General features: G+C 43.2%; 1 protein-coding gene across 1 annotated transcript in view; it reads right to left on the bottom strand.

Annotated features, from left to right (window-relative positions):
* Positions 1 to 12,070, bottom strand: part of nek7 (NIMA-related kinase 7) — a 63,496-nt gene that overhangs the window by 33,106 nt on the left and 18,320 nt on the right. The window contains exon 2 of the mRNA XM_013910856.1: positions 7,748 to 7,835. Within this exon, the coding sequence (XP_013766310.1) occupies positions 7,748 to 7,807 (60 nt within the window). The 5' untranslated portion in view covers positions 7,808 to 7,835. The remainder of the gene's footprint in view (positions 1 to 7,747; positions 7,836 to 12,070) is intronic.

The raw sequence follows: 12,070 nt of genomic DNA on the forward strand, positions 1-12,070 counted from the left end.
GTCTTTCAGGATCTTACAAAGCTTCAAACGACGCGTCGACTATTAAATCAGTCGTTGACGATTTTGATAGTCGACTAATCGTGGCAGCCCTAATGTCGTGTATGCCAAATGTAATGCTTTATTACTACAGTAACATGATATTGTATTAGACCGTGCACTTACACCTTGCAACATCCAGGGAGGCTAACACGCTGTTCTGTAGCAAAAACAGAGCAGAGCAAAGGTGAGTTGACTATTTTCCAATGAGGACGGGAAAATAGTCACGTAAATATAGGCTTCATATTATTTAATCCAAGTGTTTTTTCTGTTTGTGTGTTTGATCAAACAGCACCCGTGAAATCCTCTCCCTTCATCTGTCGAGTCCCATCACTGACAGTCTGGCACTGGGCCACAGAACAAAGTACTCCACACCTCTCCTCACTGCGTGAGTGATTGTACCTACTGAGTCACTCACCTCCGCAATTAAAAACACTCAAAAATAAACCAGAATGAGCCCCTTGGATATAATGTGTGAATAATACACATAGCGTGCTGTGTGACCTTTCCAGCCTTTTGGTAAACTTGTAAAAGGCGTCAGCAGGAACAAACACAAGGTGACAGATATCAGAATGCTGCATGTCACCAGCGCTGCTGTGGGAGCAGCTCAGGGGGCGAGTGACCTAGGACCGAGGGGAGGGAAATAAAAAGGTGGAGAGGGTCAAAAATGAATCTGCTGGGTGCTAAAACACACAGGAAGGGTGTGTCATTACAGCTGTTCGCTCTACACAAAGTTACAGTGGGCACCCACTGAAAAACATACACGATGCAGCTGACCTGAGAGAGGCACAAGGTATCGTTAAAGTAAAAAACACTTAAAGCCAACGAATATATCAGAAAGAAATGACCTGAAATAATTTATTCAAAGGCCAAAAATCATTTCTGCAAAAAAACAAGTAAAATAAGAATAAAAAGGCATGAAATTCAGACAATGATGAGAAGCACAATATCAAACTGGATTGTTAACACTAGAATGGATGATTTATTTTTTTTTGGGGGGGCACCGATTCATGCGTTTCAATGTTTTTCCGCAGCTGACAGCCAAAGGAAGAGGCGCGAGCCAATCAAATGCCCTGCCCAATTAACACCACTGAGGTGTGTGCATTTTTCAGCATGACACCGCCGTCATCCCGAGCTGTCAGGACTCACAGATGATGCACTCTTCCACAATCCACAACAAACCCTTCAACACAACCGTACGTCTAAAGGAGGGACTACGAGGATTCACTACGACAACACGGAAAACACTGACATCTGACTGAAAGATCTATATCCATACATTTTATGGAGAGTTAGTTAAATTAAACCGATACATACTCATTATTATCTCCAAGGTGTGTTGCGCTGAATATGCAACCATATTGGGAGATGATTTTGCATAATGTGACAGAAGCACTGATGCAAAGTTGCAGTGGGATGGACAGAGAGGGAGAGAGAGCAAAGGATGGAGCTGGGAGGACAAGAGGGCATTGCTTTCATTCGCTGCGTGGTAGCTTGACAAATGTTAGCATGAGCCTCTAAAGCGCTGTGACAACCGCCTGCTGAGAGCACAGTCTTGCTAATGTGTCCTGGCATGCCAGCCTCGTAATCACACATTTACATATGCAATGACCTACATTTGCATGTCAGATCGCACACTGTCCAGCGTGATTAACAGTGGGCACCTCCCCGTGTGGAGTCGCCCTGGGTGGCAGCAGAGGCCATGCGAGGGCGGAAGAGAGGGCTGGAGGGAGGGCGGCTTTTCTGGCAGCCAAGGGGCCGGGCTGCCAGGCAGGATTATGTCAGCCAGTGCCCCCGACATTAGACACTTCATTAGAGCTAATCTGTTTAGCAGTGGGCAGTGTATGTAAACTTCACAGGCCATTTGCGGCACCTCTTCGCCCCCTGGCCTGGCCTTCAAAGGGCAGCCGGGCCACAGCTGACTGACAGGCCGTCTCATCTGCCGCACATGGGTGTCACACAATCAGGAGCTCCCAGCTGAAAGACAAGGCCACACACACACACACCTACAAAGGAAGTCACAGAGGAACGTCCCTGAGTGACGCAGAGGTCACGGTCTGGCCAAAAACGGGAGAGGAGGATTTTGGACGGATCTAAATCTGACTGTTCATGTGACGGACAAATATCATGACCTCAAACACAAACGTGGTTGTTAATCAGGGCTTGCATTTAATATTTATGCGTTTGTGTGCAACATCTGCCAGAGAATGCCGAGACCGGTCGACTGAACCGAGCCCCGACCGCGCCCGAGCACTGTCCATTTTTGTTTTTCTAATGCAAATGATGCAACTGCTAAGTTAATATAAGTACCACATTAAAAAAAACTGTCCCCATTATTCTTTTTACACATATTAGTTCACGTTGAAAAGAAATCATTTTAAAAAGCAATAACGATCAGGTTACGCGTTTATGAAATTTCACCCGTTTACCTGAAACGTCGAGGCGGGTTTACACTGGAAGTGGGAAATGAATTTATCTCCATCCCTCTCTTACTGTTAACACTCAATCTAAAAAACTGACCCATATTATGTCAATGAAACATTGGTATGTGACCGGAGCTGCAATAATACTGTAAAGTATTATTGCACTACACGACCTCACTACACAACGTGGCAGCAGCGGCTCAGGCCCAGGCATGTCTGAGAGCAAAAGCCTCCGGTGACAATTTAGTGCTTAGAAAGAAAACTCCTTCAACTGCCTCCTGAAAAGCAGAGCACTTTGCAAAATATGCAAGAAAATTGTTCTTGCTCAACATGGAAACGACAAACTTGTTTGGCCGCTTTGGGCTAACACACCATGGAGTAAACTAAAGAAATGATAAAGTGTTGAAAAGTTACATTTCTATGTCAAATTTCCAGGTAAAACTACTTTTCTGTTTACACTTGACTTATTGTGTGCCGCTGGATATAATGCTGTCTTAGGACTACTGTACTGTAATTTCCATGCTGGCACTCTTTGAATTAGGAATTTTTGCCTCATAACTTTTGCACTGTCCACTTCCTGCTGTGACAAAACAAATTTCCCACGTGTGGGACTAATAAAGGTTATCTTATCTTATCTTAGGAAGTGTGTCATGGATTTACATGCACTTATAAATGCTGCTGCTTGCAAGCTGCAAGCATTAATAAAATTTTCAGCATTTTCCTTCCATGTGGTCAAAAATACGATTATTACAATTTAATGTTGAACCCATATGACCCACCTCTGACAGTCGACCTGAAAATGTGTTGATGGTAATGCCACCACTTTATCCTGCTGTTGTTTTTACACACATGGTACATCCTGAATTTAAATGTTTGTATCGCAATCACAATCCAAATTGTGCTTTTCCAGCTTGGACCCACATGAAGAGCAAAAAAGAAATAAAACACTGAAAAATCATTATCCCAAAATGTTTTTGCATGTGGAGGCTGTGTCGTCTTACCCATACCCAGAACTATATCAATAATAGTTCACGTATCAATAATCCAACACATACTGTTACCATCTCATTCAAAATATATACTTACAGGTTTCTCTCCTATATATGTTTTGTATCATGAAGTGTAGCAGTCACACTGACAGCCTGGCTATCTGTTGAAGTTGTGATTCAGTAGCTTCTGCTCTTATTTATAAAACTTCTGATGAAATAAATTAAAAATGGCTGTGATGCAACTGCCTCTTTCCATCTGCAGTCACAGCTCTCGATCAATGTCTGACCCACACACTCTGTGAAAGGTTGCAGGTCACGAGTCTGCAGTGAAAGTAAAGGTGGGAATCCTTTTTTCGACAGTTATGTTGAAGAGGAGGCCGAATAGCTGGGAGTGGTGGAAGACGATGCATTTGGCTCTACGGCTTGTGGTCGCCTCCTCAACCACTGAGGTAAAGCAGCACCCATTACTGCAATTTTAAACACTTTGCAATATGTTTAATATTAACAAATAGATACAATGTTATCTTTTTGTCCCCAACATCTTTTTAAATTAATAAAACTTCTAAGTCTGTTACCATTTTATTTTTATTGGTGCAAAATGGGCTCATATGAGTCACACAGTTTGTTTTGGGTAGTCTGTGTCGGGGTTGTGGTGACGGACGACGATGTCAGGGATGGAGACAGCTGGGCGATCACGGCAATTTTGATCCCATTTCCCCAGTGATGCACTGAAAAAATGCGTCATTATGCTGAGATTCATTATTAATTAAATGTGCAAAGCCATAGCTTGATGTTTTACTCCACATACAACAAACACCTGTAACAGCGACACACGCGGACACACACGGGCGCGCACAGAGGCTCGCGGCTGGACTACATTTGTGCGTCACGCGGCTACACCGATCGCTCACAGTCATCATCAGATGAGAGGAAACAGAAAGAGGATATTTCTCACTTTAGGATGGATGTTAAAAATAAAAACAGAGCATAATGTCACCACATTTGGGAAAAGGCTCTTTTATCACGTCTCCCACCTGGTGCTTCAGTCGATGACGAGCGAAGGGGAAGGTGTGCACAGGAGAGACGGGTGAGGTGCTTTACAAAGAAGAAAATTAACTCGTCAAAATAGAACAACTTCAGATCCAAGTACAAACTGAAAGGACTGGTAAATGTTTTTACATTTTTACTTAGTGCTACTGCACATCATCATCATCATCATCATCATCTGGGTCCACAGCGACTACAATGTAACCACAGACAGCAGTGTAATCATAAATAGGCTATTTTTTGCAATTAGTTCATAATATTACTACAGCAGGTATCAATAAAAAAGCAGCCTGACTTTGAATGTCGCGCTATTGTTGTTATTTAAATAACTGAAACTAAGTTTTGAGCTCTTCTAAATTTTGGCCCAAAGATTTTTAACTGTAAATGTTTCCAAATATTGACTTTTAGTGTCCCCAATTACTGATAATCAGCAACATCAGTGTTGTTGTCTAAAAAATAAAATAAAACATACTGGTCAACTCTCACAGCACGCTCACATCATTCACATTATTCCAGCTTGAGGACAAGCTGCAGGACATGAAGATAAAGTGGCAGCTGTGCAAGGCATTATGGGTAACGCCGGTGAGGGACAGAATGTCTCGGGTATAAAGGTGACACACAGCCACCACGAGCTAGCAGGGGGACTGCAAAGGAGAGAGGAAAGTAGAGCGAGAGACAGACGGGGAGCAGACAGACAGCTCATTGGAGGAGGTGTGATATGGGCTGCCCGATAATGACACCGTTGCCAAACACAACTGACAAGACACATGGAGAGTGGAAGAGGGAACGGGAAGACGGGATAAAGATAGGGTGGGGGGCAGTGGGGGACAAGCAGCAGAGAAGAGAGGGCCGACGTGACAGCCCAGCAGTGCCGACGGCTGCCACAGAAAGGCCAGCGGCAGCAGAGAGGTGATGTCTCACATGGAGAGAGACTGAGAGGCACGCAGACGCCGGGAAAGAGAAACTCGGGGCACAGACGTACGAGGAAGGCTAAAGTTGAAAGCTCGTCACTCTGCTCTGGCATGCTATCCTGCAGTGAACAGCTTTTTAGACAGCAGAGGTTTTCAAAAATAGACTCCAGAGTTAATAATCAGTGGGTGCACGTCTCTTTGTTGTGGATGTGGAGACTTAACAGTAACACCAGAAAAATCAAAGGCAAAAAAGGAAGACAGAGAAAATGACCTGCGACGCGGACACCAGTGAAAAAGTAGAAGAAGAGCAGTTCACAATTATAAAACCAAAACTCTTCATTTTGTTAACATAATATAAAAATGAAAAGTGCATATATTAAAATAACTAAGTTATCAGCTAAGCTCTCCAGATGTTTAATCCAAGACTCCATGAATACACTTTCTTTCTCACCACTGTCCAGATGTTGGCTGTGATGCAGAGCTTTGTCATCAGTAATGTCAGTTTAATCTCAAAACAGGATAAACAGGAAGAAATACGGTCTCGAGAGATCTCGACCAAAATACTATCAGACTGTGCTGAGGACAACGTCATTTTCACACGAAAACAGTGTTTACAAAATATGTGGAATTAGCTCGGCTGTAGTCCAAAACAGACAGAGACGGATATACGATAAGACAGCCAGGAACACAAGAAGAGACAGACACGGCAACTAGCAGCCCTGCGGTGAGGGGGGGGGAAGCGACTCCCACTCTCACCAGTCACCAGCCCCCTTGAGAAAGCACCATGCAATATTCATCCTCAGCCAGTCAGCCAGCGAGCCAGGCAGGCAGTCAAACCGGCAGGATTCACCCCAAAGGTGCTTCTTCTTCTCCTTCCACACCACCTTGTCTCAGCGCTTACAGACAGATCTGTGTCTGTCAAACTCTGCAGTGACGATCAAACTCCGGGGGGATGGTGGTGGAGGGTGGGGGGGTCCCCACTAACCCTCCCACTCACTCAAGAGCAAATGCACCATTAAAAATGCACATCTTACCAGCTCATCTCGTTTAACTAATGCATATGCATCATACCTCCGGGACCAAGAGAAATTATATTGCAAGTGATACAGAATATCCTTCATCACATATACAATTCAGATTTCTCCAGGAAGAGGCTGGTAGGGTTTTTTTCTCCCTTTGCTGCCGAGTAGACTGAACCTTAGGAAAACTGTGAAACGGATACAGGACTTGTTGAAAGACACCCATCTGGATGCTGGTTAGACAGTCATCTGCATAATCTGACTCCATCTTCCGCTGAATGTGGAATCGGTTCAAACATGTTCTGTGAGACTGAAAAAATGATGCAATATGGAAAGTTCACCGTGCTCCCGAGTACCTAAGCGAAAGAGGTGAGCCTAGAATTAACACTGATGTAAACTGCTGGAAATAGATGGAACAACACAGAGCGAGAGAGAAAGAGATCATTAAGACTGAACAACAACACGTAACGAACTGCTGGGAGATCAGCTGTATGTGTGCGTGGGGGGACGGTTGCCTAAGTCAAATTAATTATTAGCGCTTTTATCTGACTTTCTTCTGTGTGCAACCCAATTATCCTTAATTTTGCAATTACAAATCTCAGAATAATCAAGCCCCTTGGCAGTTCCAGTGTTAATGTTGCCGTGCCCTTGCATACGCATTGAAAAAATAAACAGATAAAAAAATGAAACAAAAACAACAACGAGTACGGAGCCTATTTTTAGTGCTTCTTTCTCAAAAAGATTCCACGTTTACTCAGGGGCATATGGATGATCTTCTTTGTTTAAAGTCTATTCAATACTTATGGAGGCAAAAACATCCTTCTGTAGAGAAATCAATGCGCCTGAAGTTGGAAGACGATATTAAAATCCAACAGCGGCCTGATCTGCACAGAGCAAACTTGAGTTGTATCGAACCGAAAGAGGCTTGCGAGGAGGCCGGGCTCCGGCAGCCTCCAGATCTCTGATCAATAGTAACAACTCAACATTCATCCACTGTCTGTCTTACACAGGCTACAGAGGTCTGAATGAAGATCAGGCTGAAAGATACATCTTGATTGATGCAGAGAGAAGAGATGAGCAGGAAATATTTACAGTTTAAAACAAGAATTAGGAGGAATACAACAGATGAAGGAATTTCCCATCATTCTTCAATCTATAATCAAACTAAACGGCATTGAACACATCTGTTAAATAAAGGCTAAGACAGGTGCTGACCACAGGATGCCGAGGCTGAGTAATTCCATTTTTATCTTAGTCTGCATCCTACTTCAGATCCTAAGTCCCTCTGACTGGTGTTGCAGTGTGCATCTGTGTGGGGTTACCTGGGGTTGAAACACTGGCACAGCTGCTTGCTGTCCTTGTGGCTGCGTGTCCATATCCATGGTGTTAGGAGCTTGATCCCGTACACCTCTGCGAATCACACAAACAAAACGGGACTCACGGTTAGACGATGCAACGCTGATCATCAGGTGAAACAAAAGTCGATCATTTCCCTTCAACAGTACGATTAAATTGTATTCAAATGTGGAGCAATGTTCGTTCTGAAGCATCAAACTAAGGAGTGACGGTTGCCCCGGTGTTGAGTTTCAGCAGCTGAAACCTAGGTCACGTCTTTGGATATGATACTCTTTGTCTGGGTCCCTCTCGAGTTGCGCCGTGGCCGAGCTTCGGCAGAGATAAAGCTGCTTGGCATTCTCCCAAGGAACCTTTCCTGGGAATTGCAGGTTACACCAGTTACTGGTTTAAGCAATTCCACTTTATTTTTTCTTTTCCGAGAAAATATAAGTCACCTCAGGGTGAAGGGGTGCAGTATGTATATATGCCATGTTTTTCTTTAATTGCACGTCCTGGCATGTGGCTTAGAAGGAAGCTACTTGCCTGAGCAGCACAACAAGTTGCTTGCCTCATCGTCACAGACAACGCAATAATAGAAAAAAATCACCTGAATGAATAATTTACAGCTTTAAAAATTACGATGCACAATTATATTCACACTTGAAATTAGCTTATGATTCCAGTCTACACTCACCGTTTCAAAATTAACACAGAATTACTTGTGATTTACACAAGATACCCGCCTGTTTAACACAAACCGTGTGCCATCCACGAGGCAACACATGAGGTGAGATATTTGTATGTTTTCAGCATCACAAAAACGTAGCCAAAGACAAGCGTGCACACACACGTGCACACACACGTGCACACACACGTGCACACACACGTGCACACATGCAGACTGCTCGTTGATAGGAAGCAAATGACTAATGATTAGGAACAGAGGATAAAAGAAATACCAGGAATTACAACTCAACCATGGTTTTGTCTTCTTAGGGACTTATTCACAGGAATAGCACTCAAGCAGACACACATACACACACACACACACACACACACACACACACACACACACACACACACACACACACGTAAAAAGAAAAGTTCCACACAGGAGGGAAAGAAAGCACACTTCACAGTGGGCCATTTGCATGTTTTTCCTCTAAAGCCGGTTTGCAGATCTGTTGGTGTGTCACTCGTGTATTGGTCACAGTCTCTTGTCTCTGTTGCATTGAGCCTCCCTGGGCCAATTAAAATGTGCCGGTGTAATGTAGATGAGAATAACACTGAAAAGCAGTCTCTGTGTGTATATCAATCAATCATCTGATCAATCGAGCAATTATATAGCTATCTAACCATATAACTGATTAATAGGTTGACACACAGATTCTTTGGGCAGTTTAATATTTTTATGATGTGTGTCTATGCACTTTGAGCAAACACATCATTTGCAATTATTGCTGTGCTAAAATCACAGATTAGCTTTTTCTTGATGTTCGTGTAAATTTGGAAGATCGCAAAATTATTTACTCAACCCCGTTTCCAATGGATTTACATCGGCTATGCTGGCAATACGACTCTCTTCACTTATGTAATGGATCATTTATTAATAAGGTTGACATTTTTAAATGCAGAACAGCGTTAAACGCTAAATGATCCTGACTCATTAATAAACCTGCTGGAGAAAAAGTATTTTTGAAAACAACCAGCTGTGGTGGTTTTTATAAACACCTGGAAAGGTTGTTTGACTGTTTGACCATCAACATTTCAAGCCACAAACGTGCAGCACCAATAAGTTAAACAGACAGACGCACTCAAGGTCGTTTGAAAAGTCAAAAGGAGGTGAAAATCACCCTGGAGGTCCTAACAGAGCGTTAACAAAGCAGAGAAAAGGCTACATTTACTCAGATACCCATGAACATCTGGACAGAGCCTCAGGCCGCACCAGTACATCAGCCCTACATCATATGTTGCTCTTTTTGATTGGTATCAGAATATTGACCCAGAACAAATACCAATATCAATATCCAACAAACATTTGCTGTGCCATATTAATTTTGCACAAGCGAAATGTTCGTAGTGTGAAGAGTTCCTGAAAGGCCGTTGATCTGTGCATCTATCACCCACACTTTAAAATCAGTATCAGTACATCATCACTCAAGAGCTTTTATCTATTACAGGATATTTTAATACCAGGTGAAGTCGGCCTCTTAGTTTGAACGAGCTGCGTGTCGTGACATTTGGATTTCGCGGTCACAGTGGACTTTCGAGTCACCCGCCCAGCTGGCCTTCGCGGCTGTTGCCGTGATTCTTTGCACTTCAGCCCCGCGCTGTGTTAGATTGAGGCTGGCACCCTTCCTTCGCTCCCTAACCATCTTGTGTTTCTAACCGCCTGAGTGTCAAAATAACCGCAGGGCATCAGAGGACGTTCTTTCGCCTCCTACATCCCACGTTAACAAGATCAATTAAGACTGCCACGTTAGATTAACACACACAAGGAAACAACACAATTAACAAATCTAACTCGATCAGGAGGCGTAAACAGGGGAAAATACGCAAACCGTAGCAGTGACTGCGCAAAAACACAACCGGCTTCATCCCGCTGACCTTAAATCCCTTTCATCGCACATTCCTCTTAACTGTTCCTCTCGCTGTCTCGATATCCCCGAAAGGTTGCTCGCCACAGACAGGAATTCCTGACTTTCAAAACACATGGAAGCTCAATGTGCCACTCTTGCTTGCATTTCTGTCATGCGGGTGAGAAATGGTGGCTGCCTTTCTGGTAACAGCTAAAAGCTAAATCCTCTACCTATTCATAGATGTCAGAGTCACATTTGGACCTTTGGTGAGAGACAGCTGCAAATACACAACAGGACAGACAAGCAGAGCCATTTTATGCTAAATATGTAGACACACATACGACTGGCGTTTGCCTGGAATGAGAGTTTTACTTTTATTATCGTTTCCTTATTTTTCACAGATCTTCCTTTTACACTGATATTCTGTCAGGCTGACTTTATTACAATTATTTCTGCACAAACATTTTCACCACTATAGATCGTCTATGAAATGTAAATGGACACAAACATGTTGTTTCTGAGACGCCGTGAGTCCATCCGAAAGACCGACGGTGTTTTCAGAGGAAACTGAAAACACCGTCTCCGTGCAGACCACCAACCACTCAATGAAAACAAACACTGTTTTCTGACTGCGTTCCATCTAATGTGAGACTCCAGCCCAGCATTCTCGCAGTGGGCCCATCACACCGAGGTAATTATATGAAAGAGGAGAAAAACCGAGCGAGGCGGACTGAACAGTTTTATTTGTTCTCACACTTCCAGCACACAACAGAATTGTTAATTTGCCTTTTTTTTTTTATTCCCATCTCAAATCTTGTTTTTGTTTTTTGCATTTTTAGCCCTGTTTCCTGCTTTTACACTGCTGTGAAACAGTCTTGAGCCACGCCTCGTTTCCTTATATTTAGCTTCTTTCATTCCTACGTTTGTCTTGAGCAATAGATTTCTAAATATCTTTCAAAGTTTTCCTCCGTCCTCTGGCTGGTTTTTAACAAATTTTCACTCATTAGCGAGGTTTCAGTGGAAAGGCGGCTGTCATGAAGCCATTCTTAAGGAAAGGAAACAAGAAGAAAGGGCAAAGCGTTGCTAAATTACAGAAGAACTGGACTGAAAATCAGGATTTCAGCCAGTGGTGTTGGGATCTTGTCAAAAATTTATGGAATTATCAACGCAGAAAGTACCAGATGGGATTATATGGTGGAAATTTTGATCCACCATGCAATGCCATCTGGCAGGTGTTTAATTGGGAAGGCTTCAGCATGACAATGATCCCAAACACGTTGGCAGTGCAGTAACACACACCTGTACAGGACAAAGAAAGAAGAAGCAAATAAACAAGCAGACAAACAGGAACACTATCACTCATGGATTGACCTGGTGGCATCAACACAGCTCCAAGAAGAAGGGCGTTCATTTCAGGAGAAAAACAATGAATCCACTCAGTTTTTTTAAAGCTTTGGACTCTTTGTGTAAACGAACATGGCAGAATTTTGGAGCTTGAAGAATGGTCAGTATGGAAGCTCAGAGGGGGCAGAGATCTGCCCCAGCCTACTTTTAACCCGTCTACAAACTAGGGCTGCCACAAACGATTATTCTGATAGTCGACTAGTCACCGATTATTTTTGCAATTAGTCGACTAATCAGATCATCATCCATTGGACGTAAAACGTACAGCTTATTGCACCAGCAGCATCTGCTCTTATATAACTATCATTAGCTTACAGCTTTAAGTGT

Source organism: Pundamilia nyererei, unplaced genomic scaffold (assembly GCF_000239375.1).
Source record: "Pundamilia nyererei isolate P.nyererei 1_Seehausen unplaced genomic scaffold, PunNye1.0 scaffold00050, whole genome shotgun sequence".
NCBI classification, from domain to species: Eukaryota; Metazoa; Chordata; class Actinopteri; order Cichliformes; family Cichlidae; genus Pundamilia; species Pundamilia nyererei.